Here is a 27,969-nt window from a genome sequence, read left to right as displayed (position 1 = left end):
CAAACCGCATAACTTCCTCCATCCCCATTTCAATCATTTGTCAACATCAAACCTACTTCTTCGGAGAAGTACCACTATCGACGCTGCTCTTATCACTGGAACCGAGACCTTGACTCTTCCGAATATTATCTTTGCGCTCATTCTCGAGCTCTTGGATCACCTCTTGGAGGATATGCTCAGGGACACGCGAGTCAGGATCAATAGAGGCACGTTGCGCATTTATCTCACGGGTGTACTGCTCAACTGTTTTGCCAGTGTCGGTTTTAGGTTGGTACTTTTTCTTGAGGGGTTTGCGGTGCTGGAAAGCATGGCGGGCTAGTAGGTGTTTGTTGTCTGGCACTGCAGGCTCGAGCCTTTTGCTGCCACTCTTGGTTGGAGTAGGTGTGACCACTTCCGGGGACTTGCCTTTATCCGGGATGCCCTTGTCGACTGGCTTGAGGGTCTCGTCGGTATCAGGAGTCTCAGTATCGGCTGATTCCAGTGAGTCAGCTTGAGCTGGAGTCTGAAGTTTAGCGCTTTCCCGAGATTCATCGGTGTCTGGTGTCTTGGGACCAGCCTCGGAGGAAGATCCGCTTTCTTCATTCTTGGTATCGATTTTCAATGGGGGCTTGGTTTCATTCATCAACCCTTCATTCCCTTGATCATGAGTTGGAACACAAATGAATTCAGTCTGAGGCAGGTGAGGCTCATTCTCAGGCTCAGTGGTTTGACCCTGAGACTTGACACGCTCTTCCACATGTGCGGTGGGCTCACTTTGAGCCTCAATGGACTTGCTCATATTTGCCGTATTAATTTCTTCCTGTGGACCATCCAGAGCTTGCATAGAGACGGGATCGCTCTGGGTCTGAGCAGTGGTAGACACTGTAGTCATCTCAGCAGGAGCAGATACTGGTGTTATATCACATCCTCCATCGGTGTTGGGGTGACGCGGCCTAAATAGTTGGCGACCTCTCTCAGTCTCAGAGGTCTGGACTTTGGTCTGTGTCAACGCCGACTCAGATTCGATGGCTCTGGGCAGTGAGCTGATGTTCTGCTGACTTTCCATGCTAGATTGGCGACTGCGAGGATATGCGTTGGGTGGATAGGGCTGGTTGTAGTCAGAGTGCACGAAACAAGCACCTGGATGACCGGCCCAACCTGGCTGCATATTCGTGAAGGATTCATCAGCGGGGTAGGTCTCATAGTAAAGTTGCTTGTGATGTTCGGTGTCAAATTGAGGCTGGCTGGAGACAATCAAGGGACAATCAGGACGGGGGGGCAATCGCCGGCGACCGTGAATAAGACCAGCAACAGGCGGAGGCGGAGGCGGAGGCAGAGGCTGGGGCTGAGTGACGATCGCAGGAAGGGTATTGGGAGGCTGATATGATTGATTACTCAAGAACATAGGAAACCCCGGGGCTGGCATAGCAGTGTACTCAGCATGGTATGGCGGGGGCGGGCCTTCAGACATAGGCATAGGCATTTGGTTGAACATAACAGGGTGATTGGGAAAGGCACCCGCAGCCACGAAGCTTTGATTGGGGTAGTTCTGGGGGAAGTTGCCCTGATAGTTCGGGGGGAAGTTGCCAGGGAAGTTTTGATTGAAGTTGGGGTTGGGATAGCCCTGATTATTGAAGTTGTTCTGAGGGAAACCGTTGCCACCAGGGAAGTTCTGAGAGAAAGAGCCCTGAGGTGAATGGCCTTGACCATTGAAGCTTTGGCTGTGACCATGATTTGCAAAGGGTGTGTTTTGGTGTCTGGGGGCAGCCCCAGGAGCATTTCGAAATCCGCCTCTGTTGTTATTGTTATTGCCGCCGCCGCTATACCATGGACGGTGGAAGGACCTGCGACCATTGTTGTATCGCTGCTGATTGCCATTGCCGCGGGTTGTAGGAGGTTGGTTAGAAGGCCTATGTCCTGGGGCAGGGTAATCCTGAGGAAGCTGGTTGTCGTTGGAGTCCATGGTGGGTCTGCTCATATAGTAATCAGGGTTGTTTTGAAAATACTAGAATAGACAAGTGGTCAGTAGACTCAGAGAAGAAATTGGAAAGTCGACTTACCTGGAGGGCATCTGCGTAATCGTCGGGGTATGCAAAAGTTACAACGCCAAAGGTAGATTCGACGCCTTCGGAGTTGACAAAGGGTTCAATAGTTATGCCCTCAAGGCTACCACGTCCTTTCAGGGCAGCAGCAATTTCAGCTTTGTCGATGGGAGCATCAGTGATATTACCGAAGTGGGCAGTTCCTGAGTAAAAGGAAAGGTTAGGAAGGTGTGAAGATGAGAGAAAGTGAGAAAATGCGAAGGTGCAAAGACAAGATGAAGAGTCCCAAAAAACAAAAAAAGGAACTCACGTCTTGCCCTAGATGATTCCAATCTCAACACACGATTATGAAGCATCAGGTTTCCATTTTGTTTCAATGCAGAATTTGCTGCTGTGGTGTCCTAATTTAGTATGTTAGTATGTCCCATATATGCCATATATCACAATACAATCAACTTGTACTCACTTCAAACTGTACAAATGCAACAGGTAGTTTCTTCAACCCCTGTGACAGTTTGATCTTAACATGACACCGGCCAAATGTAGAGATCATTTCTGTAAGATCTTCTTCCAACTTTTCAAGAGAATGTTTAATGGAGAGACTAATTCAGTCAGTATATATAGTGTCAAATAGGGGAAATACCTACTTTCCCACAAAAACACAACAATCGGGAAGAAAGAGGCCCTGTGCATTTTCCTTGCTTGGCCGTTGTAGCAATCGGTCGGCACGCGGGAGGTATACCGGCTTTTCTATCTCCTCCGGTTTTCCTGGCTTACCAGCGTTGGTTGGATTTGCTGAATTGGTTGAATTGACTGGTTCGAGCTCGTATGGCTCGGCTGACTTGGCAGTTTGTTCCGGTGTACTAGGCTTCGAGCTACTAGACTGGTGAGCACTAGATTCCGAAGCTGTATTTTCGTGGGCATCTTTATTTGAGATGAGAGGCTCCGGGGCACTATGCCTAGAGACACTGGGCGTAGAGCCATTTTGTTCGACATAATGAATGGCCATTGGGGAGGTATATAATCAACGAGAGTAACTAGGTAATTGTACTGCGGTAAACGAATTGTTCAAATGCGGTAAACGAGCGTGGTATGGATGTATGATAGAAAAATAGAGAGAAGAGAGCGAGATAACTACGGGGGTATATCCTCTATGAATACCACCTCCGTCGCCACATTGGGATAAATATGAGAATATCCGCTTTCCAGACTTGGGATGCCCCAGCAGAGACAAGCAGATTTGAAGTTAACCACGGTAAATTTCTGGGGAGGGCCTTCATAGGGCTAGTATGAAGCCAACTTGACTCAGGAATCAAGCCTTACCCAAGGCTCTATAGTCCAGGAGACCATCAAACCACTGGTTCAAAATCGGACATCCAAGAGAGCAATAGAAGCCGGGCCCTCACGAAGAGGTTTATCGCGCATAACATCCATATGACTCTTCAGATAGAGTTGGCCATGAAGTCTAGCTGACCCTCCAAAAAAGGAAATACGTGTCATGCCGATTCAGGTATCGGCCTGGCGAAGTATATCTAGGTACAAGATACTCCTGAGGATCAGAATGTCGTCAGTCCTCGGCATATTTGTAGCATTTGATATCAGTGCTAAACTCAACAAAGATAAAGGAAGATCAAGTCTTCAAAATGCTGGCTTGTGCGCTTAGCGTTAGTCTTGAATGTTTGCGAATCCCTGGAAGGTAAAGTTGCAACATGATGACGTGTATATCATTGCAAAACACTTCCTAGATGTATACATATACTATAGGAGATAATGAAAATGAAGTAAAAAGGAAGTTTGGGGCATAAAGAGAACAGACCAAACATCCCAAACACTATCTTATCGGCCCGCGCCACCTAGGCAACTCGGAAGCCGATATTAAGGAACTCCGACTTCATCTCTGAGCTTGTCTCCGTCCTCTGAATTACAATCATTCCAATATGTTTCCAACCCGACGTTTAGCCCAGGGTGGATTCATCAAGCGCAGTGCCGATGAGTTCGGCCGTTTATCAAAGATCGGTAAGTTGTGTCAATGCCGTCAGTCTTGCACCTCAACTAATTTGCCGCAGCTTGGAACACAGAAGCCCTCCACACCCCGACTAAACCTTATACTCTACTGAATTTCGAAGACGAGAGCACCGTTACAGGATGCAAGACCATGGCCGACCGAGCAGTAGGAGGCTTTAGCACAGCCAGCCTAGACTACGAACCTGCTGAACCTTCTTCAAATACTCCCTCACATGCCCGTTTCCACGGTAGCATCTCAACCAAGCTTCCTGACAACTGGCGTGTTGAAAGGACTGGTATGTTCCTACCCGCTACCTAGGTAGCAACACACCCAAGTGGTCTAGAACATGAAAAAAATTAAGGGAGAAAAAGCAACTAATACTCGCAACCTAGGCTACGCAGCGTTCCGCAACAAAGATCGAGGCTTCTGGCTCTTCGGTAGGCTCTTCTGGGACGTTGATCCCTACGCGTACCTTGCCCTGCGGATCAAGTCCGACGGTCGCCGATACACCGTCAACGTGCAGACAGATGCGGTTGTCGAGACGGATATCCATCAACACAGACTATACACACGACACCACCGCGTGCGTGATACGCCAAAATTGCAGGAGGAATATGACTTCCAAGCAGACTCACCCGATGCCATTGAGGACCTATATCCTGGCGGCTTGCCTGCTGCGCTTTCAGACATCCCACCTGAGTCGACGATCATGTCTACCTCTACTAGTACAACGACGTCTGGCTCAAATGGATGGGAGACCGTTCTATTGCCTTTTAACTCGTTTGTGCGCACGAATTATGGCTTTGTCATTGAGCCCCAGCATTCTCTGACTCGGCAGCGTGTTAAAAGTATTGGTATTGGTCTCACGGACCGTGTTGACGGGCCCTTTGATCTACGCATCCATAAGATTTGGGCGACCAATGGCATTAGTGAGGCGGAGATTGAAGAGGAGCGGCGTATTTGCGGTGAACATGCGCTGCCTCTTGATGAAGGCGTCAGCTCTGGTTGGACTGATAAGCCCAAGGAGAAGTCTGTGAAGGAAGAGAACAAGCAGCGGGATCAGGATTCGAATAAGAAGGGTCTCAAGGGGTTGAAGTCCGAGTGGGAGGAGTGAAGGTAGGATAATATAAGGCCTTTTATGTGTATAATAATCCCTGCTGCCTTCCACGGTGGGCCACAGCCATTGGACATGATACTTAAATTTCATTCTCTTGAATCAATCATAAAACAGAAAAAAAAATCTAAACTTGGTTCATATATATATCCCTCAATATATCGAGCTTAACTGTGTAGCTCACTCTAGATTTTTCCACCCGTGATCTTCTCCCAAGCCTCCTTGTACTTCTCCGCCGTCTTAAGCGCAATATCATCAGGCATGCGCACACCATCCTTACCCTTGAGACCCTCACTGACCAACCAGTCACGCAGGAACTGCTTATCGAAGCTGGACTGGCCGCGACCGACGGCGTAAGATTCCTTAGGCCAGAAGCGGGAGGAGTCGGGCGTTAGGACTTCATCAGCCAGCACAACCTCACCAGTCTCCTCGTCGACTCCAAACTCAAACTTGGTATCAGCGATGATCACACCCCGCTCGAGAGCGTACGCGTGCGCTGTTTTGTAGAGCTCAACGGCCATCTTAGCGACAGTCGAGGCATAGGGTTCGCCCAGGATGGCGACAGCTGTGAGTGACGAATGTTAGGTGAAGGTCTTGTCCCGTGGTATGTACACATATAGTGCAGATATCTCAAGCCAACAGATTCGAGAACAAGAACATACCCTGATCTGGATGGATATTCTCATCATGCTCGCCCAGCTCTGCTTTCGTGCTGGGGGTGTAGATAGGGCCGTCGGGGAAAGCCTGGCTCTCCTGCAGGCCGGCGGGGACCTGAATTCCATGCACGGTCCCGGACTTCTTGTATTCATTCCATGCCGAGCCGGTGATGTATCCACGGACGATTGCCTCAATGGGAAGAATGCGCAGCTTGCGCACTTGCATGCTCCGGTTCTGCAGGATAGGGCGGAGGGATTCCGGGATCTGGGGCGGGAGATCGAGGGTGATAAAGTGGGTGCGGAGGGCGGGGTTTGCATCCGTAAGGGCCTTGAACCACGTTTTTGTGCAAAGGGTGAGGAGGACGCCTTTGTTAGGGATACCCTATTTCGGACCAGGACTGGCATTAGCAAGCAGTCTGGCTAGACAACTGCGGTGTTGGTGGGGGAATTGTACATTCTCCATGATCACATCGTAGGCGGAGATGCGATCGGTCGCAATGAAGAGGAGGGTCTTATCGTCGATTTCATAGAGATCGCGGACCTTGCCTCTGGCGACAAGCGGTAGGGCACCCTGCAAATCTGTGGTTGTCAAAGCTTGAGCCATTGTAAAATTGTTCAATTGGTGAGTCGCGGAGGAAAATGGTTATGCGTCATCTTTTTTCCTCCCCTCCGAGTGCTTGTCCCGCAGTGCAGCCTTATAGCCTTACCGCCTCAGGTGTCAATCAATTATCCCCAACACGCGCGCCCTTGGAACAATATACCGTTGATAGAACACAGCAAGATGAGGCAGCCATAGCGAAGTCAAAATGACGCGTTATTTGACTCCCTGGAGAGTCTCCTTCCTGTGTCTGGTCACCCTGTACACTGAAGGAGTTGTGCCCAATTCTTCTGCTATTGATGTCCTCTCGTTCCTCACAGCGGGTCTGTTCCCACTAGATGCTGCCGATAAGGAATGGGAGGAGCATTACGTGCCGACGATTTCAGAGCTTGAAAAATGCCTGTCCCGCCTGGAGTCCTCTATCCCTGGGCGCACGCTCTGGGATTTGTTTCTCAAGAATCTCTGGTCCATCGATTCGCTGGATGCGCTGGAAACTTTCTTCGGCGAGGCTATCCCATCGCTCCTAGCTAAATCACGCGAGGAGCTGATCTATGACAGGGACCATGGAATTGCACCAGTTGCAGATGATCGTATGCGCCTGTCCAGGAGTTCGCCGCTTGGCGGGTTTATACGGAGAGCTTATCTTGAATATACGCGGCTGCAGTTTCACGATTCCGTAAAGCTCTGGACGGGATTTGTCAAGCACCGTCTACCCACATACAGTTACTGGAGTCGCAGACATCGCGAAGCCGAGGAAACTGCCGTTGATGTTAATCTACGCGACTTGGGACTGGATCCAACCAGCCACCTTTCACAGGTGGTGTATGGTAACATCGAAGATGATGAAGATGGGGAAGGAGAGGTTAGCGTCAAGGATGCAGAGCGACTAATTGAATTCCAAGTCAGTGAACTGCAAAGTATGCAATTTTCTCCCGGCTTGTCATGCTCATGTGCTAACGGACACAGGAATGGGAGGCAGAGTTCCGGATGAAATGAGGGTCCAGCTGAAACGCATAATGACCTCAGAGTCGTCGGTTCCAGTATTGATGTATTACCTGGAGTACGTTGTTGTATACATCATTATCAAAGTACATTTTGATTGACAAAATAACAGATATCTTGACGCCTGGAGAGCTGGAGACTATACCTCAGCCTTCGACAATCTTCACCGTTACTTCGACTATACCATGCACGCTAATCTCGACCGAAGTGCATATCAATTTGCCCTTCTGAATCTGGCTATCATGCAAGCAGATTTTGAATGTTTCAATGAAGCTATCTCAGCCGTGCAAGAGGCCGTAGCGATTGCTCGCGAGTCTCACGATACGAACTGCCTGAACTTCTGCATGAGCTGGCTGTATCATTTCGGCAAAGCTTTCCCAGAGCAGATGCGGGAAGTTCAAAATAGTGGCATGTTGGGCAATGAAAAAGAGGGGCTCGCTTTCCTCAAGGCCAAGTCTAAGGAGACTGAGATGTGGTCTCTCATGAGTACCACGTTACTTAGCGAAGCTAAGTTAGAGATGCAGCAAGTAAGGATTCTTGTTCCCCTTTAACTAATTTGATGCTCATGATGAACAGGGAGCGAGTCTTGCATCAATTATCGAATCATTCGTGCGAGCATCCCACGTCAATGTGACAAAGGGCGTTGCGAGTCCCACGGGTGCATACATGCTGTTACAGGGCTCGATGTACGCCAGGATAGGTATGGTACCAAGTGTATAGTAATTGCCATGGCACTAACACAGCTCACAGGAGCTACTCATCTTGCTTGGTTGAATACCGAGATATTCAGCGAATGCTATTCGGAGGGCCAACCTTATGATGACTTTGTCAAGATCACATTCCGAAATTGTCAAATAGTATGTGAAGCTTCCCTTAGCTGGAAATATGTAACGGAATTGCTGATTCATCACGCACAGTTGGCACAGAAGGGCAATTACAAGGAGGCATTCACACAGATGAATAGGATCGACCCAGAGAAGCTCCGAGCTTTCAGCTACAACAACACTTGGACTTTTTTCTCAGGATTACTGCAATTGCAGCGAAAAATCTGTCGGTATGTTTCCCTTCCTTCCCCAACTGATTTCAAATCCATCCCTAACAACCTACAGCGACGACAAGGTAGCCGTCGAACACATTCTATCCCAACTCCAATCAGTGCAGCTCCGTGATTTCGACATGCGCCTACTTCTTGCCTTCCATACAATAGAATTTACCATGCGCCAAGGCGACTACGGTCGCGCGTTGAGAATGGTCGAGCAAGCCGCGCACTCCATGCAACCAGAGAACTTCGACATCCACTCCCAAGTCAAGCTTCTCTGTCTAAAAGCACAAGTCCTCAGCAAATCTGGCCAACCGCAACGCGGCTTCTCCCTCGCCATGCGCGCAGCCAATATTGCGCATCGCTCAAAGGTCCTCGCCGACCTCTGGGAAGCTATCTGCACATTAGCGACAGTGTTACTTAGTCTCCGTGAATTCAAAGCTACGGGCGAACTAGTCGAGAGCATCATGCCTCAGGTTCTGGAGTTAGAAAATTACGGCGTTGTCGCGCAGGCGTATTCACTTCTTGTGGATGCAAATATGGGCATGGCGGGTGAGCTGTGGAGCTTGCAGGGTGGGGACTCGACGTCCGCGAGAAAGGAGTATATTAACCGTGCTCTTGGGTACATTGACTCGGCATATGATCACTTTGAGGAAATCGAGGATATCAAGGGCCAAACGGAGATGATGGCTAAGAAGGCCACTGTTATGCATCTTACGGGTGATCCAGTATTGGCTAATGATTATGCTGCCAAGTATCTGGATCTGCGGAGACGACGTACTGAAATATGAATAGCTCACAGCAACAATAACACACGCCGAAGAACTTGTCTGATTATCGTAATCTATGCAGACCGTTCAAAAAGTTACAACACCGTAGGTGAAACTATATTGTTGGATGAAAATGATTGCAATCATACTACTCCGTACTCCGTATAGAAGCCCCTATCTATGAATTTCCCTGTAGATCATCCCTGTTGAATGTATAATTAAAGATAGCAAAAACGACATTAGATTCCGTTGAAATGAACGCACCCTGAATTAGAATGTAGGTACATAGTTAACACATTCACATCATATGGAGAGAAAGGCGGGGAAAACATAGGGGGCCGAAATGCCTTACTGTTAGCAATGTTGATATCTGGAGGATTGGCCGGGATTCCCAGATGTATTGCCCACTACAAATCATGTCTCGATCCGAATTGATGTGTCTCAGCACAAATCTACAGTCTGGAAAATTCTCCCAGCCTTGCCATGGTTGATGGGCTATATTTGGGTTTTATTCAATGCCTATGTTACAAGCATCGTTCAACATACCCTAGCCTTCTCCATCGTGTGTGAATTAGGACATTCCTCGTACTATATAATTTTCACCACACGACTTGCCCCCCAAAAAAAACCACACTAACAGTTCAACAAAAAGAATGATAAGGAGCACACTGGTAGAACTTGGATGTCGGGAGTATTGAGCCTTCTACGGAGTACTCCAATTTTTCTAATTCTCCGTATAGTGGAGAGGAGGAGCTCTCGTGTTGGACTCCACAGCCCTATCCACGTGGAGTCTCCGCATTCGGCCGAGTCAGGGTCTTTTGGTGAAAAATGAGTCAAAGGGAGTGTAGAATAGTAGGGGGGAAAAGAATCAACTGTGTATAGAAACTATGAAAGCTCTCTATATAACTATAGTAGTACTCGATAAAGAGCTCCCGGAGTTAGGGTAGTCATTCCGGAACCCGACCAAGAACTTCCGGCATAAACCCGGAATTCGAACTCCATGAGACATACTGAATGTCCTATTTTCGGAGTTCGACCGTAATAATATTAATCTATAATATTGAATTGAAAGCGTTACTGATTGAAAATATTTTCCTTTACTTGAACATCATAAAACTCCATAAGCTCAATTCGCAATGCTGAAACTCCCATCCCCAACCTCATCCTCCCTAGAAAGCAAACGGAGTAGTCCACTCCCCAACTCCAAAACTTCAGTGAAAACTAGCCGCAGAACCCCCCAGACCTCTGTATCACTCACATCAGAACAAAAAACCCCTAAACCAAAACCGAACGACACAACCACACCTGAACCCCCAGCTCCTCCATTCCGCAGCGTCTCCGCCTGCAACAGATGTCGCCTCCGAAAACACCGCTGTGACCAGCGCCTCCCTCGCTGTGAGTCATGCGAAAAAGCTCAAGTCCGCTGCGTGGGCTACGACCCCCTCACAAAACAAGAGGTGCCACGCAGCTACGTGGCCTTCCTTGAAAGCCGCGTCAACTATCTCAACCAGGTCCTCATCGACCACGGCATAGGGTTCAAGCCCGCCATCGCCTATGATGAGGAAGAAGCGCTAAAGATGGAGGCCGGCCAGTCGCCGAGGTTCGAGTCTCGTGGGCTGAGGGACACAAGAGAAAGAGAACTGCCAGAGCAGACGCAGATGGGCGCGCGCACGTCTCGTAAAAGGAAATTACCTCAATATGCTGAAGACACGATCCCGGCGAGACAGGTCAAACGCTTGGCGCAGCTAAATGTCCTTCTTACCGAGTTGTTGACTGATGGCTGTGAACATCGCCAATGTTCCCGCGACCCTGGGAGGGGTTATTTGCGTGCTGCTCGTAGGCATCACGTAGTGGAGGACTCTCTTGAACAGAGACTACCATGGTCTCCACAGAGCTTTGGTTCGATAGATCACAGTGATAGCCACACGAGGTCTGAGTCACCAGCGTCATCGCATGAGCCATATCAATATCCCAGGGTGGCTCCTGGGCGCGGTTCATCTCTACTCGGTGCAAAATCCATCTTGAGATCAGATGGGTGCGAAGTACATGACACAAAAAGACATCCTGGAGTCGAGCTTGATTTAGTAGATTTCGAGTCCGAGATACCCAATATCAAGCCTGTTGGGAATGGGAAATTGGGCAGCACCAATGTTGCTCGACATTTAAATGTTTCCAGTCGTGCTTCGTCGCCAGAGGGTCGTTCGAGTCCCGAGTCAAAGTTTGATATTGCTGCTGATCTTCTGAGGGGACGGAGGGAGAGGGAGAGGGCTAATTATGATTTGCTGGATGAGTTCCTTGTTGATTGGGCCGAGTGATTATTCGTTGCTGTCCAGCGGGAGTGTATGTATATATATATGAATGTAATTATTAACTGGATAAACTTGATTTAGAATGTAGCATGTTGGATCACAAGTTATGTTATACGCTTGCTAAATCCCACCTGGGTAATCATGGTTGTGAATTAATCAAGCGCACTGAGGAATGTATTCATACTTTTGAAGGTAAGAGGTAATTGAAGAAGGTATAAAAAGGGATCCATTCTGTCAAGGCTAAATTCCAAATGATATCAAACTATATCTATCGCAAATGGAGTTCTCTCTTCCCAAATCACCACGAATCCTACACAGCGATTGCCGTTACCGTGGAGAGATCGGTACCCATGGAATTCTTGAAAGTGTCAACCTCAGCACCGTAGCTGTGCACACCCGCATGGAGAGCGATATTATCTTGATCCTGGCTGACAACAACGTCCCCAGGAAGACTATGCTTTGCAGGCCAAATTTGATGACCCGCAGCCTCCTCCTTGGCATGGTGTTCTGTCACAACCTCACGCACAGTCTTCTGGAAGTGAAGCGGACCTTTCTCCATCTCCGGATGAAGTTGGCCATTGACAAAGACACCAACGTTGAGGTTCTTTTGCGTGTTCACGCACAGGTGCTTATCCTCGGACATGATTCGCTTGTACATATCGCTGATGAGATTGAAGGCTTCGTTGGTGGCATCCTTGTGCCGGTAAACTTCGTAGCGCATTACACATTGCGTCGGGCTGGTGGGAGTAAATCGCTGCATAAAGAAGAAATTGGGACTAGGGAGGTTCGATATTAGCCTTTAATAGATTCCGATGCGAGGGATATGTATACTCACGAGATATTGAACGAGGCATTAGGCCAGAAATAGGTAGTTGCTATGCGGAAGCCCTTCGCAATCTGATCAGGTCGTTGGGCGCCGTAGTGTTGGATATGACCAGCCTTAGTCTGGACATAGTAGGAGTTGAGATCTGCAATGGTAGGAATATCGGGGTGAGCGACTCGACAGTGGTAGCACTCATTGTAGTTGTCAGCCAGGATCTTCCAGTTGAATTCGCCCTCCATATCCCAGGTGTGGTCGAAGACGTATTCTTCGAAGTTATAGTGCTCGAACCGGGGCTGCTCATCGACACCGTCGAAGTCGTCTTTCCAAGCAACTTCGGGGACATCGCTATTGTCCAGATTCACCCAGACAAATCCATTTCTATCAATGTGCACATGGGCGGGAAAGAGATCGTTGCTGTGGAAAGCGTTGATCTTTCCATTGTTGTCTTTGGTGACAATGAACTCGTAGCCTGCGGCATCGTAACGGACACAGTCACCGGTGTTGGGGACTCGGTGTTTGTGTGTAGTAAGAAGCCACTTCCGCGAGAAAATAGCTCGTCGTTCAAGCTCGTACATATTTTGGGATGTGTACCAGGAAGCGGGTAGAGCACGAATAGGCTTCTTCTCGTCCTTCGCTAGAACAGCGGAGGTACCGAAATAGTTCCTCAGGAAGGACATTGGGAATAAAGATTTGAAGATATATCTTTGTAATTTATTGATAAAGAAAGTTGAGACTGAGGTTTCAACTGTGATAATTGTATTTTGAAGTTGCTATTGACTACATTTGAACTCGGAGACGTCTAATCTTCTAAATAGCCATCACAATCACACCCAATTCATGAATCACGGAGCTTAGAACAAGCCATCCGATGTATAACACGGACCTCGACCTTTTGAATCCGATTCCCATGACATACCCGGAGGCTCATTGCATTCGGATGTGCCATCTCTTAGGGGAGATATACCCAGACACCGATCAGGTGATCGGCAGGGTACAAACCGGACCGAGTGGCTTGAAGCCTATCAAATACTCCTCTCATTAAAAAGAGCCCTGGGGTATGGCAAGACGGACAGCTGATAAAGCCCCGAACCGTTAACGGTTCGGGGTAAATCCGACCCCGGTGATTGAGACATATCTTAAATGATATGGGACCCTCTGTAAGACTTTCCGATAGCTAGGATGATCAGACATAAACCAATGGCAATAGCGAAATAATATTCATTTCCGATATCGCCGGCACTAGGCTAGTACGGGGTAGTCACGAGAGTCAGTAGAGATCGTAATCTCTTGCTTTTGCAATGCTTTCTGAGGCAAACTAACGTCGCGGGATCGTTTACCGTTTTATTAGATCAGGATAAGAAAAGATATTCCTCCATTGAACCTTAAATTAAAAAGATTCCGAAAGACTCATTTGACAATGAACAAGATGTTTCGGGGAGGAAAAACCCTTGGATATTAGGAGTCCAACCGAAAAATAGTACATATAACTATGGCGGATGGGGTTTCCTGTTTGAGCACTTTTATGAGGTTGTTCGGGCTACAGAGTACCTATCTAGGTAGCTACATAGACACAGAGTACATACATTGGAAAATCGATGGATGTCAACACAGACTCAACAGTGATCATCCCCAGCCTTCGGCCGATTCCCTCATGATCGAGCCTGCTCGGGGTTAATTGGCCAAGAAGCCACGAATAGCATGAATGGTCCGTTGGCCAGAACCCTCGAGGAAATAGCCTTCTACTCCAAGACAATAATATACCAACAGCTATAGTTCCATGATCCAAAGTGCATTCCGATTCCATGGAGATTCATCGAACCAAAGAAGCACCTGAAACTAGCCATTTTATGGCACGGCGGTGTAGTCACCCCGACTCCGCCTGTTGCACGCGCCTTGAGAGAGACTATGGAAAGGCTCAGAACTGCTGGGCATGAAATTTTACAGTTGGATCCAGTAGAGCATTAGCAAGTCGGCGTTCTCCTGTTCAAAATGTTGACGCAGTATACCGTGAGCACCGCCCGCTGAGTGAGATCGACACCCAAGTGCAATGCGACTGTGAGTGCGAAGGCTGTTTTATTCCTCTAGCCCAATCATAACTAACTCAACCTTCTAAAAGATAAATGACGCCAAAATGGAGAATAGAATGCCCGTAAGTTTGTAGCTTGTTGCCCGCCGGCTTGAAGAGGAAAAGGTCTTGATGGTGACAGATGTTGTGCTGAAATCTATGCAGGCCTTTGGCGTGAGCGTTGATGCCCGTAGCAACCTCCAGACTATTACATACGGGATCTGGATACATGAGGTCCTAGTAGTTGTCTAGGGAAACCTCGAGTCCTTGAACCACTATACATTTATGATATCTCCGTGTTTCTGTACTGGTAATCGGCCTCGCGCAAGTTCCCAACCAGCAGCAGTATAAACTCATACAGAGCTAACAACCTCGTCGACCATGCCCAAGATATATGCTTTCATATAGAGCTCAGGGCGATTGGAAACACTATGCCTTCAAGGCTGGTCCCCGTGAATGTAATTCCAGTGGCCAGGTCTCGCCTAGCATTGAACCAATGAGATATTAGCGATAGCACAACCGTGGTAATAATTGCACCATTAATCCCACCCACAACCCCGAAACATAGGGGGAAGTGCCAATAATTTGTATATTGATCCAGGAGCAGCAAGTACAAAACACACCCCATTGAGCTTATGGATGTCAACGCTCGTGGTTCATACTGGTCGAAAAGCGGCCCGACCTGCACGCCAAGGGATAGGAGTCAGAAATATTTCGATGAGATCCACGCTGTATCCTGCGAGCTGTGCATCGATAGTTGATACAGCTGCCAGTGAGACTGGAAAATACCGATGCAGGCGGTGATTCCAAATGTTGCCGCGATTAGACACGACGACAAAAAAGCAAGCCAAGCTCTTCGACCATCTTCAGGGAATGAAATTGCTGTCGCGTAGGTCTACGAGTAGTGTCTCTATTTCAAGCCTTTCTACAGGCTGTGCTGTAAAGGAAGGTTATAGTGATCTCTCACCTGGGATTTCTGGATGTGTGATCCCATACAAATCATCGCCTAGGTGCAATCTCGGACCGGGCTCTTGATAGTCAAAATTTCTATCATTTTGTGGATCAGGTGCAAGTAATGCGACAGTCTGACAGCAGAATGTGCCCATATATTTTTTGTATCATGGGAGATTCCGTTGCAGCTGCAGGTGCAGCTGCAGCACAGGGACGCCGAAGTAAATACTCTGATCAAGGCGATTACGCTGAATATAGTATGTGCGGAAACCCTGACAAGACCATTGATAGTATCCTCAAAATTTCTAGGTTAAATAAAGTGTCGAATACCGACCTCGGGAGTGGAGGATGTGGTTGAATATAGGGTACATATGTATGTATTTCCTGAAAACAATGTGACCATTGAAATGGTCGCCATACGTAAGTACATATTACCGTTAGTGATGTCTGTGAAAATTCTTGTTAGATTTTAGAGAGTTTCAATACCACTGAGATTCCATATTGGAATTCCTTGAAAGGTTGATCACGTAAATTATATAATGGCACGTGATCAAGTTAGAATACTTAACGGAGTACTCTGGTATACTCTGTACATAGTGATCAGAAAGCAAGAAGCACTAAAACTGAAAAGAAAGGGTTTTTAGGCATTTTCTTGTACAAATGTTGTAATATTGCTAACGTCTGAGCTAGTAACAGACCCTTGTCTTTTCCAAATGATATATAATAGAAGTCCAAGTTATTACTCCGTTCGGAGTCCGTATCTGGTCTCAACTTCGAAAACCCCAGTTCACCTCAAGCTTTCTAAGCTTATGTCCCTGCATAAGTTCTAGGCCAAGCAACGTCACCAGAACAGCGGTGTCATTGATTTCGATAATATAAAACCAATGAACATGTCCGATAAAATTGCATCAAAAAGGCACTGGCGATCAGTGACGCTAGATAAGAAATCAAGCAAGGCAAAACAATCTTTTGACACAAATTAGGGGGCGTATCAGGCCTCAATGCAGAAATTACAAATTTGGTGTCAGAAATAAAATAACCCAGGCAACATATCCGCCTTGGTCCGAACTAAAAGCGCTTAGACCAGGCGATTGGTTGAGAGCTACGGGATATGTATGTACTCCGTACTCCGTGCTGTTATCACCGACTATTTATGTACGAAATATGTACACAGCCCCAGGAAGATGGGGATCACTTTGTTTTTTTTTTGTTTTTTTTTCGTAGTTGATCAAAAAATATGTATTTTATGTATAATAATGACCAAATATACAGTACTATAGTACGTTGTACACCTGAGAGGCACAAAGTTGAACACCGACTCCGTAGATAGGTACATATAACGCGAGAAAAATGGATTGGAAGAGAAGCATGTGACACGTTAGCTATGCAGACACATTTCCCAAAAAAAAACGCATTTGGGAAAGTCATGAAAATTAGAACATAAATGAGTAGACAAATACCAAAATTGTCGCTACGGTGGCAACCGTGTATTCGAGCTCGAACCAAGCAGCCTGGCCACCGAAGGCGATCTTTTTGCTCTTCTTCGTCGGATGTGCGACGCCAGTTTTAGGGTCTCGTGTCAGGAGTTCCTCGCGTTCTGGCATTCTGGGCGGGTCGATCGCATAGGAGACAGGGGTCCACAGCGAAGTGCAGATGAAAAGGAAGGTAAGCGGGGGCCAGAAAGCGTGGGTAATGAGACAGAGGATGATATCTCTAAAGCCGGAGTTCTGGGCAAAGCAGCGGTAAGAGGAGATGACAACTCCGACGAGGGTGACGTAGACGAAGGCAAGGTGGAAACTGGCCATGTAGTTGAACAGGATCACACGTAGGCGGACGAACATATTCCTGGAATTCTTTGCATCGCGCTCATTCAGAGCCGAGCCCAGAGAACCTGTTGGCTTGAAGGCTTGGGCTTGGCCACCCAGCCAGGTGGGCAATAAGAAGGCACGCACAATGCAGAGAGCGATGTACGGCGACATCCAAAGTTGGTAGCGGGAGCCTCGTTGGCCGGTATGGTAGCCAGCTGGGATGAATAGGGCCATTTCACAGAGACGGTTGGATATGGTTGCGGCAAAGCATGCCCAGATCAGCCAGCGAAGTTGCTCCTCAGTCGCGAAGGCGACAAGGCGCTTACCCCACAAGAGGATAATCGGAATGGCGAAGAGGGAAGCGGTTAGCAGGAGTGTGTAGACACTGAGAGTTGCATAGAGGAAGCCAGAAAAGCGTTGAGCGGCGGTCATCTCTCGAACGGCGTCACCCCAGAGGCAGAACTTCAGCTTAGCGGCCGTGTCGACGGTTCCGATGGCCCATCGTGTACGTTGCTTGAGATGTCCACCAAAGTCTTCCGGCACGGTACCAAATTGAAGAGGTTCGTGGATGTATGCGGTTCTCCATCCTTTGCCAAGCATAAGCGTTGAGGTCGCGACATCTTCAGCCAAGGAACCAAGCGGGAAGTTGCCAATCTCTTCGAGAGCCTCGCGTCGAACGACATAACCGGATCCAGTGCACCAGGCCACACCAAGTGCATCCTTGATCGGCTCAATAACATGAACGAAGAAATCCAGACTCTGGGCTAGCGGATCGGATGCAGGGGTGTTGTAGAAAAGTTGCGGCGGGCATGCAAGGGCCATCTTGGGATCCACCAGCAAGTGGGGAACAATCGCACGAAGCCACTCTTGTTCGGGAATCTGCGGATTGTTAGTACACAAATTTCAATTTCAAGATGGGCTGGAATATTTGTAATTTACCATATCAGCATCTAGGGCGGCCATGAACTGGCCGGCACCTCCGGGCAATAGGTTGACTTGCTCCAAACCGTAGTTCAAGTTACCCGCCTTAAAGTGATGGGGCTTTCCGGGAATCTTTTCACGAGCCATGTAAATGATATTGGGATGATTCAAGGCAAGTTGGTTGCAGGCAGCCTCGAGGGTGGCAGACTTGGCATCATCTAGGATGATAACTCTCATCATCTCGCGGGGGTAATCCTGATCACACGCACCACGGACGGTATCGAGAACGACTTCATCATCCTCTCCACAGCAAGTAATAAAGACATCGACTGTAGGACATTCATTACCGGTCAATCTCAGCTTGGCACGGCCTCTCTTCTTCAAAGCCATCATAGTCCAGCAGTTGTGCATGAGGGAGGGGATGGCAACAGTAATTTCGATGGCCACAAAGACCCAAGCTCCCGCATATGAGACCCCTTCAATATTCTGAGCCATAATAATGCAGGCGATTCTCAGACCAAGGTAGAACAAGTAGATTCCAGTGTTGGCAAATGTGAGAAACGGTACCAGGGCAAACACCCATCTTTTCCATCCTTTCCATGTATCCACATCATCACGGTCGTGAATGCGAGCAATTGATCCAGATTTGACCCAGTCCTTTTCGAATCCTGGAGAAGCAGGTGAGGTCACTAAGGGGGCAAGACTCTGATGACTTTCTTGCACTCCATGGTTTTGGTACTGTACGGGGGGGAAGAAGGACTCGTTAGGCTGCGAACTATACCGGGGAACAAAGAGAATAAAGAGAGTAGTGTACTAACTAGACTTGGTGAGCCCGACCGGGAATCATATGGGGTTTGTGAGTTCCAGGATGAATTGTTGAAGGAATCGGAGGTACCCGACATGCGAGCGGTGGGTTGAAGCCAAACAGGTTGGCCGTACTCGTCGGTAGGGAAATGACCTGGTCTGATAGGAGTAAGAGGCCTTGCAGAGATTCCTGGGGGCACAAAAGGCTCTGGATGTTCGAAGCTGTTGTTTGAATGGTAGCCTCGATAGGTATCCAGTTCTACTTTTTCATCTTGGTCCTCATGACCATAACGTCTATCCATTTTGAGACAGAAATTATAGATTATGTAAAGATCAAAAAAGGTAAGTCAAGAATGTGGGATCTTGAAAACGTTGGAAATCGTTTGAAAACGAGTGTGATCAGCCCAAAGACTGGTATGGAAGGATGGAAGAGAAAAAGGTCACATTCCTCAGTTATGGTCGGAATACGGTACCAGCGATCTTCTAAGGGACCAGATGGTTAAGCCCTGAGACTAGTGCACGCCAAGGACCGAGTTGCATGGCCGCTTTGGGCCGGAGCCGCGAGCAAAAATAGCTTTCCGTTTTTTTCTCTTTTTTTTTTTTCAAAAATGTTTCACTTCAAACGGTGGTTTTCTTACGCAATTTGTCTGATTTGTTTTTTTTTTCATTCCTTTTTTTTCAGTATTTTTCTGGTTGCATCAAGCCATGGAGGTACATACATATGTACATCCTTTGTACATAAAATATGATATTTTGAAAAAAAACAAATTTGTATATTTCAGTAATATTACAAAGAAATTTTAATTCTAAAGTAATTTTTCTCAGATTGCCACCTAATCGAACCAATCATACCATACGATAGATACAATCCAAAGTTTCTTTTTTATCGGGTACCTGATCTATTACCTGATTTGTACCTGAAATCCCGAGACACTATATTACATACAAAGTACTATATGACACCACACTAAACTACGTAAATACCCACTTAGTCTTTGCTTATCAAGACTTGGGTGGTCTTTCCCGATCTTTCCTTAACGCTAACCTAATGCATTTTTATCCTTCTTACGTGGTGATACCGAGAATTTCGTCTTTGCTATTCGTTCAATTTGCTCCCTTTTTGTTCCCCTTTAATCTCATCTTCGAACTTGCTTATTCATTTTCCATCTATCACTTATTTCATCTTTTTTTTTAAACACCATACCCTTCTTGCTCTTGGTCATGGTCTTCGGAGTAGGACTGTTGGTCAATGCGATCCTTATAGCTATCCCAGTTGGGGGGAGCGTAGGAGCTCTCATGGGCATTGATGCCCATAGAGCTGCTAATGGTCAGAAGCCTCTATTCACCGGGGATAATGATGATAGCACCAATCCTGGAAAAGGCAACGGCGGCGACAGTACTGGCGGTGGCGGCGGTGGTCACCACACGATCACCAACAACGGCGTGCAACACACTCTGTACTGCGATCTCTCTTATGGAATCACCCCGCCGTCGAAAACAGAACAATATACCCGTGAGTACCCTCGAATTACCAGCGTAGATGCTGTTAATTCATCAACGATGACTGACCGAGATTGTAGTGAATCCCAATCAGTGGGGTGTGACAGCAGACTCGACTGGAAATGGGCTCTGCATGAATGTACGCAATGAACATACCCACCTTCACTCTTACTGAGGGGGCTACTGACATGACATCTTGATTTAGATCACGACGTTCGTCAACCAGACTTATGCAGCCCAGACTGCTCCCGAGTTCTCCATCACCTGGCAGTACGACCATGGCCCTCCAACTATGCCTGTCCATGGATACCCGAATATTCGCGTCGACAACGTCTTGCCAAAGCAGATGGATAAGATCTCGGAATTGAATGTTGACCTGCATTGGACATACGGAGTGGGTGACAAGCCTGCCGAGTCAACAGATGTCCAAGCGTTGGCGAATGAAAACCTTGCTACCAACGTCGCCATTGATATGTTCTTGGATGCCGATTCCGACAAAGCTACGAATGCATCTGAGGCGAACTTTGAGGTGATGGTTTGGTTCTGGATGTCAAACGAGGAGGCCCAGCCCCATGGATGGGGACATCCGGGAATCAACCGGACCTTGGAAGGAACGAACTTGTGAGTTGAGACTTGAACTTGCACCTAACATATCCCAACATACGCTGACATGTAACTTCATCAGCACACTTTACACCGGTAAAAATGACAATGGGCAGCAGGTTTTGTCCTGGGTCCCGGAAACGGTGCTCGAGAGGTTCACTGGAGACATTTATCCTCTCATCACCGATCTCTACAACTTGGAAGGAGATGATTACCCAGCCAAAGACGACTTCCTTGGCAGTCTCAGTTTCGGAACGGAAGTTTACTCTGTGAACAACAATGTCACATTCTGGGCTGAGCAGTACAAGATCGACATTAAGAGTTGAGGATGAAGGAAGTGTACATTGTATGATTATAAGCATTTATTTTTGGGGGTTTGTTTTTCCTTTCACATCGATACACATCAAGCGTTACACATCATGTCAGTTCTCAAACTTCTTCATTTTCTTTACCTTCGATACTCAAGCCCAGCTACTCCACCCTTGTCATTTGCCAAGGATTCGACTGCAAATAAGAACTAATCATGACACTTTTTTTTTTTTTTTTTTTTTTCAAATTTACTTGTAAATTATGATACTCCATCCTTCAAGATAAGCTGTTGATTTCCCGAGGTTAGCCATAATGAGAATTTATGTCAGACTCGGCCAGACTCGGGGATTCGTGATATCTCTGCAAGATGAAGCAGCAGGTGCAGGGACAGATGACACCATCAGGCGCCATCAGGCGCCATAATCCTCGCATCCTCCATCTTCCATTATCTGCTTGTATCTAACCAAATACAACATGCTAGAAAAACCAGAGGATACTCCCAATAGATGATCACTATTATATAGATATTGGGTGATTCCTGGATTATCGCTTTCAGCTGTCCCATACGAGCTTCAAGAAACCTAACTACTCAAAAATGGAAAATCTACATGCAACTGATACCAAATCGATCCACGAAGTATCCGATCATGAAATCCGTTCCAACCCAGGTCCACAAGATGGACTATGGCTCCGATTTCTTACGTATGCCAAATGGTATCCAAAGGACATGGCACACCAGGAGAAGAAGCTAGTCCTCAAACTGGATATCATGATCCTAGTCTTTGGTTGCCTTTCATTCTTCACCAAATACCTTGACCAGCAGGCAATCACCAATGCTTATGTATCGTATGTCGGAAATACACCCACTCTAGCAGACAACCTCGATTACTAACAACCTATCATAGAGGCATGAAAGAAGACCTCAAGCTGCACGGCAATGAATTGAACTACATAACGGCGATATTTTGGGCTTCGTATTGCACCTCCATGATCCCGGCCTGCTACTGGCTAACTCGCACGCGTATCAACATTGCGCTACCGACCCTAGAAATCGGATGGGGACTCTTCACATTCGGTTGTGCTTGGGCACAGAACCTGAATACTATATACGCAATGCGCTTCTTCATCGGGATCTGTGAATCTTGCTCCTTCACCGGTGTCATTTATGTCATCGGGTCGTGGTATAAGCCCGGCGAGGTGACACGTCGAGTTGCGCTTTTCTTTGTTGCTTCACCACTTGGGACTATGTTCGCGGGCTATTTGCAGGCTGCTGCTTATACAAATTTAGAGGGGAGGCATGGATTAGCTGGGTGGAGGTAACTTTATCTGATTCTAATGATGTAAAAAACTTGGATGTTCTTGGCACTAACCCGTTGGCAGATGGTTGTTCATTATTTGCACTATTATTACAATTCCCATTTGCATTGTGTAAGTTATATCCTAACCTAAGATTTCACTTGTTCACCTAACACAGACCAGAGGATATATCATTTTCCCAGATGTTCCTCACCGATCAAGGCCACGGTTTCTAACAGCCACCGAGCATGATATTGCCAACATTCGTCTGGCAGGACTAACAGCGCCAAGCGAACTAAAAGTCTCACGGGCCATCTTCAAGCGAGTCTTCGGGCGATGGCATTGGTATGTCTTTGTCGTGCATTGGACCTTAATGGACCAGAATTTCACACCATACTCGACGCCCTTTAGTCTATATCTGAAGGCTAAACCAGAAATCTACTCCGTCTCACGGGTGAACACTTTACCGACAATCGCAACGGCACTGTCCGTCGTAGCCGCGCTAGTAGCGGGCGTTACCGCGGATCGCCTACGAAATTTCTGGATTCCCTCCGTGGTGACCAGCATTCCCGTTCTGGTTGGGGTTATTTTGCTCGTTGCCTATAACGTTGGGGAGACGGGGCGGCTGGTGGGGTTCATTCTCACTGGATTTGAAGGAGGTATGTGGATTCCGAATATTCATACCTAGACCTTGATCTTATTTGTCATATCTTTATTTCTCATATTAAAAAGTGGCGATATTGACTCATGTTACAGCAATTAGTCCGCTCACTATGAGTTGGGCGAGTATCACCATGGCCAAGGATGCTGAAGAACGCGCCATTGTCACGGCAAGTATGAACGCGATCGGCCAAGCCATGGCCGCGTGGACACAGATATTTCAGTATCCGGCTAGTTCTGCCCCAAATTTTCGAACGGGATTCATCTCAAATCTGGCCACTACTATCGCACAACTCTTGAGTGTTGGCTTGATCACCTTTCTCGTATATCGGGATGCGCGAAAAGAGCAATTGGGTTCTACTGTGTGAGTATATCAAAAAAAACCCATGACCTGGAACTCTAGTATGTCAAGCAATGCCCTTTTATAGGGTTGGTAAGCCCCGAGGCGCCAAAGCCAGTTATAACCAGTCATGACCTTGGGAACCTGATTAAAATGGGGGCTCTGGCGTCTTCCAAGGTTCAAAATATCTTGGCATCAAGCACGACATTGTGGGGATCCACCTTAATATTTTTTTGAAAATATATCTTCACCTATTCCTTCTTCTTTTTAATTGTTTCTGTATAGACTATTGAGGGAATACATTTACTATGGCCCCTCCAATTGAACCAGAAGTTGCTTCTGAGCAAATCCACGATGACTCTCAAAATATCGGGTCTCGGCCATCTTGGTACCGTTCCATCCCTTTCCAAATTGCCATTGCTAGTGGTGTCTCCTTCACCGCCCCTGGTATGTGGGATGCATTGAACAACCTCGGAGCAGGTGGTGCAGCCGAACCCTATGCTGTCTCCGCGGCGAACGCTCTGGTCTATGGATTATTTGCAGTTGTTTGCGTCGCCGCTGGCGCAATTAACAACCGAATCGGTCTTCGGTACGGGTTGATCCTCGGTGCGATCGGTTACCCGATCTACGGTGCCGGTCTGTACACTAATAACTACCACCCCACGACATGGTTCCTGCTCTTCGGCTCCGCGCTGTGCGGTATCTCAGCTGGATTTTTCTGGGCTGCCGAGGCCGCTATTATCATTGGATACCCCAGTCCTAAGGAGCGCGCTTTCTACCTTGCTATCTGGCAGACCGCCAAGTGTTCCGGTCCGATCATTGGCGGTGCAATCAGTTTGGGACTGAATGCACAGTCTTCTAACAAGGGAACGGTCAGCGCTGCGACTTACATCGTCTTCATTGTCATCATGTGTCTCGGTCTGCCGATTTCGCTCTTTCTCAGTCCCGCCGAGAAAGTCCAGCGCAAGGACCACTCTCTTGTGATTGTGAACAAGAAAGAAACTTGGGCCAAAGAATTCAAGGCTGCCGTTGCTCTCATTTTCACTCGCCGGGTCCTCCTCCTCCTCCCAGCTTTCTTTATCAGCTACTTCTACAATGGCTTCCAGAGCACATTCCTGACCACTTACTTCACCGTCCGGTCTCGCGCATTCTCATCGTTCCTCACCAACTTCGCCGGAATCGCGTCTTCGTTCATCCTAGCCTCTCTGCTTGATCGCCAAACCATCTTCATCAAGACCCGCGCTAGAATTGCTTTCTGCTCCATCATTACCATAATCATCGGCACTTGGATCTGGGCTACCGTCCTGCAGAAGCAGTACTACGACGCACCCGAGCCCCCGATGTTCGACTGGTTCACAAGCGGCTTCAACAAGGGATACGCACTTATCTTCTTCTGGACCTTCGGTGGCCAAGCCTTCCAGCAATTCCTCTACTGGCTGGTTGGTCAGTATAGTACCGACCTCTCATCTTTGTCCTACCACTGCGGAATCCTACGTGGATTCGAGGCTCTGGGACAAACCGTTGCATGGGCCATGCAAACCGAAGGTGGTGCCAACCACTTCGTCAGCATCGGTCTCAACTTCGGAATCACGATTCTTGCCATCGTCCCCACGTGGATTGTTCTATCTGAATTGGAACACAGCCACGAGGTGCAGGTCACCGCGGAGGACGTCGCGCCCAAAACAGCGGGTGGCTCAACAGCTTGAGCCCCTCATTCGAATTGAGTCATTTGATTCTTCGATCTTCTTGGTTCTCCGGATTCAACCCGGGAACTCACGTTTTTATTTTAATAGATAGATAAGATACCCCCCACATGCTCCCACTCAACGCCGAGCATTATGTATAAACAATGTATAGAATTATAGAACCTTTCCACAGACAAAACTGGGAAATGGACCTCAGCCGATCGGCTATTTTGATTTGAGCTTTCTCCAAGGATTTTCGTAAGGTACTTGACTCATTACTAAATCGGAATCACCTTTTAGGTTAAGTATAAATCTATTGGAATAAATAGATCCTTCATTTAAGGATTAATTCAACAACCTAGTGGCAGGTTTCTTTTCTTCGATACATTAGACCATTCAATGGGATGGTTTAACTTAACTCTGTGATCAATCAGCCACCAATATAAGCCTGCATTAGGGCGTGACCAGGGTATGCGCCCGTAGTTCTTGACATGTTGGCATCTTGTGTTGTACAGGTGTTCATATATGGGCCATAGAGCTTAAAGGCACGTCCTCATGGGATTTAGGTGTATAACCCGCTCTATCCTTGCCAACTCAGCCCTCCAACTCTTTATGTACCTCAATGTTAGGTACATAGATTTGAGCTGCTAATCGCGACTTTCCGCAAGGAAAAGAGCCAACGCACTACGACTATTACGGCATCTCCATCCATACATATTACAACATAGTGTCCACTATCATCTCCGCCAGACAAGGTTATACTTTTAACATATATTGTGGCGTAGATATTCCCCACATGACTATCACGAAGGAATCGGGCTACCATCTTCCCTTCAACCCGACATGTGCTAGATCATTGGAGGGGGTTTTTTCTCCCCTATGTTTCCGAAAATCGAAGGGCAGTTCTCTTATTCTAGTACAGGCAAAATGCCATTGCTACATACATTTATGCAAAACTTGAACTGCGTTGATATCTGGCATTGCCAACCTGAGAACCAATGAACTGTGGCCGCTTTAAGTTTTGCGTCGGTTTTGCAAGCAACATTAGAGTTCATTCTTATGTGAATGCTTTAATGTAGCTCTAACTACGAAGTTCTTCCGTTTGATCGCGCAGCTAATTGATATGATATACATGTAAATCAGGACTACCACATCAAGAGATATCATAGCCTTAGAAGTAGTCTAGGGCCCAAGATTACCATGTTAATAAGTAACAACACGTATGGCTGACGACGCAGGAGAGTGAAGGCAAAGATCTACCAGGTAGAAGCGCTTTGTCTATTCGCTCCTACGATTAAGGTTCCCTATGTTTTAGAAGACGCAGAGGAACGGAAAACCAATGACGATATATAGAGTGTCTTCCACAGATGGCTTGGCGAAAAGAAAGCTAACAATTATGACGATGGCTGTAAGACTGCTACTGAAGTATACCTTGATCATGGCAATAGGCACGTCTCGAGCTACATCTTATACCTCTTCGGACATGTGCGCTAGTGTATAGGGACCTATATTACTCGGTATTATCCCGTTGAACTATATGCCGAGAGACGGCTATCTGGACTGGGAGACGTAGTAGGCTTGGAGCTTGGATAATATATATGTAGAGAGCCGTAGGAGCTGATATTTGTTTCACCGTCACCCTCGACCTTATTGTAGATCTACCACCAAAATTCTTCTATTGCACACGAAGAAAACTAAAGTACATCATTCAAACTAGAGAGAACAGGATAATTTGACATAGAATATATATGTTAGAAACTTTTGATATCAAGGCAAGGACGCTCAGAAACCCAATGGTATTGACCACCAGAAGTTGGAGCCATTGATGCCGTTTCAGAGATCGAGGCGATAATGAATTAATGAATGTCTGTAAATAGGATAAAACAAGCCTGACAAGCCTCTGTTACAAGCCTGGTATGTATCCTGATACCGTCCCACCTCGATGGGATATAGGGTGGGGACTGGGTGTCAACATTATTGGGCTGTGATATTATTGTTTCGCGTTCTTCCGGCCGTTATATCCCGATGATACCGAGAAACACTCTAGATAACTTTAACTGGAGTGTAGTTCTTTTTGTGGGGGTTTTTATCTTATAATATCGTCAAGGGACGGCAGGGATATGTTGGTCCAAGCTGTTATTGTTCAAAAGGATATAATTTGTCTAATACGTTAAATAATTGAACACAAATGCATAGTATGGTGGATATCCGGTACTTCTTTATTTTAAAAAAAATTTGTTCAATTTATGTAAACAAAATAGTAAAATCAATATTGGGCATACCATCAAGTTATGCTGTGGCGTGCATAACATATAACGTACCAATCAGAATAGGCGAGTTACCCAACCTCACTCTGAAACCCCTTGGCGTAGGAAGTCCAAGGTTCTTATAATTAACGCTTCCCGGATGGTCGATGTTGAATTCATTAAGTTCACTGAATTTACTAGATAATATCGATACCTCGGGTCATGAATTTCTCTATTTTTAGTAGACAGCATCGACCCACACGGTGATTTTTTCGAGATGCTCCCGAGGTTGATGAACACGTGTGGTCTTAGCTTTTTTTAGATCTATACCTAGTCTAGTTAAAGTGGGAAAGTAGAGATTATGCCAGGTACTCTATATAATTGTTTTCATTTTTTCCAGATAAAGCCCTAATGCTTGCACAAGGTAGATAGCGTTCATAATAA

General features: G+C 46.9%; 10 protein-coding genes across 10 annotated transcripts; 6 read left to right on the top strand and 4 right to left on the bottom strand.

The window, feature by feature from the left end:
* Positions 1 to 52: 52 nt before the first annotated feature.
* Positions 53 to 3,030, bottom strand: N7479_000936 (uncharacterized protein; the record flags this gene model as incomplete). Its single annotated transcript, XM_057248634.1, has 5 exons — positions 53 to 1,984; positions 2,040 to 2,224; positions 2,332 to 2,422; positions 2,488 to 2,623; positions 2,669 to 3,030. The coding sequence occupies 5 exons, from the start codon at positions 3,028 to 3,030 to the stop codon at positions 53 to 55; spliced, it is 2,706 nt and encodes a 901-aa protein (XP_057113066.1).
* Positions 3,031 to 3,958: 928 nt separating this feature from the next.
* Positions 3,959 to 5,140, top strand: N7479_000935 (CIA30 family protein; the record flags this gene model as incomplete). The annotated part of the gene is made up of 3 exons (XM_057248633.1): positions 3,959 to 4,037; positions 4,088 to 4,321; positions 4,419 to 5,140. The coding sequence occupies 3 exons, from the start codon at positions 3,959 to 3,961 to the stop codon at positions 5,138 to 5,140; spliced, it is 1,035 nt and encodes a 344-aa protein (XP_057113065.1).
* Positions 5,141 to 5,325: 185 nt separating this feature from the next.
* On the bottom strand, positions 5,326 to 6,400 carry N7479_000934 (phosphoribosylaminoimidazolesuccinocarboxamide synthase; the record flags this gene model as incomplete). Its single annotated transcript, XM_057248632.1, has 3 exons — positions 5,326 to 5,705; positions 5,803 to 6,178; positions 6,251 to 6,400. The coding sequence occupies 3 exons, from the start codon at positions 6,398 to 6,400 to the stop codon at positions 5,326 to 5,328; spliced, it is 906 nt and encodes a 301-aa protein (XP_057113064.1).
* A 202-nt stretch (positions 6,401 to 6,602) lies between these two features.
* Positions 6,603 to 9,226, top strand: N7479_000933 (putative anaphase-promoting complex subunit Apc5; the record flags this gene model as incomplete). The annotated part of the gene is made up of 7 exons (XM_057248631.1): positions 6,603 to 7,311; positions 7,361 to 7,454; positions 7,509 to 7,923; positions 7,973 to 8,096; positions 8,147 to 8,253; positions 8,314 to 8,450; positions 8,506 to 9,226. 7 exons carry the CDS (start codon positions 6,603 to 6,605, stop codon positions 9,224 to 9,226), a joined length of 2,307 nt encoding a protein of 768 aa, XP_057113063.1.
* Positions 9,227 to 10,341: 1,115 nt separating this feature from the next.
* N7479_000932 (uncharacterized protein) lies at positions 10,342 to 11,520 on the top strand (the record flags this gene model as incomplete). The annotated part of the gene is made up of 1 exon (XM_057248630.1): positions 10,342 to 11,520. One exon carries the CDS (start codon positions 10,342 to 10,344, stop codon positions 11,518 to 11,520), a length of 1,179 nt encoding a protein of 392 aa, XP_057113062.1.
* A 304-nt stretch (positions 11,521 to 11,824) lies between these two features.
* N7479_000931 (aromatic ring-hydroxylating oxygenase subunit alpha) lies at positions 11,825 to 13,014 on the bottom strand (the record flags this gene model as incomplete). Its single annotated transcript, XM_057248629.1, has 2 exons — positions 11,825 to 12,290; positions 12,350 to 13,014. 2 exons carry the CDS (start codon positions 13,012 to 13,014, stop codon positions 11,825 to 11,827), a joined length of 1,131 nt encoding a protein of 376 aa, XP_057113061.1.
* A 1,312-nt stretch (positions 13,015 to 14,326) lies between these two features.
* On the top strand, positions 14,327 to 14,654 carry N7479_000930 (uncharacterized protein; the record flags this gene model as incomplete). Its single annotated transcript, XM_057248628.1, is given in 3 exon segments — positions 14,327 to 14,344; positions 14,454 to 14,486; positions 14,499 to 14,654. 3 exon segments carry the CDS (start codon positions 14,327 to 14,329, stop codon positions 14,652 to 14,654), a joined length of 207 nt encoding a protein of 68 aa, XP_057113060.1.
* Positions 14,655 to 16,786: 2,132 nt separating this feature from the next.
* On the bottom strand, positions 16,787 to 19,188 carry N7479_000929 (glycosyltransferase family 2 protein; the record flags this gene model as incomplete). The annotated part of the gene is made up of 3 exons (XM_057248627.1): positions 16,787 to 18,040; positions 18,101 to 18,820; positions 18,901 to 19,188. 3 exons carry the CDS (start codon positions 19,186 to 19,188, stop codon positions 16,787 to 16,789), a joined length of 2,262 nt encoding a protein of 753 aa, XP_057113059.1.
* A 919-nt stretch (positions 19,189 to 20,107) lies between these two features.
* N7479_000928 (glycoside hydrolase family 12 protein) lies at positions 20,108 to 21,315 on the top strand (the record flags this gene model as incomplete). Its single annotated transcript, XM_057248626.1, has 4 exons — positions 20,108 to 20,399; positions 20,467 to 20,525; positions 20,592 to 21,007; positions 21,072 to 21,315. The coding sequence occupies 4 exons, from the start codon at positions 20,108 to 20,110 to the stop codon at positions 21,313 to 21,315; spliced, it is 1,011 nt and encodes a 336-aa protein (XP_057113058.1).
* Positions 21,316 to 21,893: 578 nt separating this feature from the next.
* On the top strand, positions 21,894 to 25,300 carry N7479_000927 (Major facilitator superfamily domain general substrate transporter; the record flags this gene model as incomplete). Its single annotated transcript, XM_057248625.1, has 8 exons — positions 21,894 to 22,144; positions 22,204 to 22,614; positions 22,679 to 22,726; positions 22,778 to 22,939; positions 23,006 to 23,253; positions 23,351 to 23,618; positions 23,683 to 23,687; positions 23,925 to 25,300. 8 exons carry the CDS (start codon positions 21,894 to 21,896, stop codon positions 25,298 to 25,300), a joined length of 2,769 nt encoding a protein of 922 aa, XP_057113057.1.
* Positions 25,301 to 27,969: the final 2,669 nt, after the last annotated feature.

This window comes from Penicillium vulpinum (assembly GCF_028829585.1).
Source record: "Penicillium vulpinum strain IBT 29486 chromosome Unknown utg000001l_segment0_segment0, whole genome shotgun sequence".
Taxonomy (NCBI): domain Eukaryota; kingdom Fungi; phylum Ascomycota; class Eurotiomycetes; order Eurotiales; family Aspergillaceae; genus Penicillium; species Penicillium vulpinum.
This window is presented reverse-complemented; position numbering and strand designations above follow the sequence as displayed.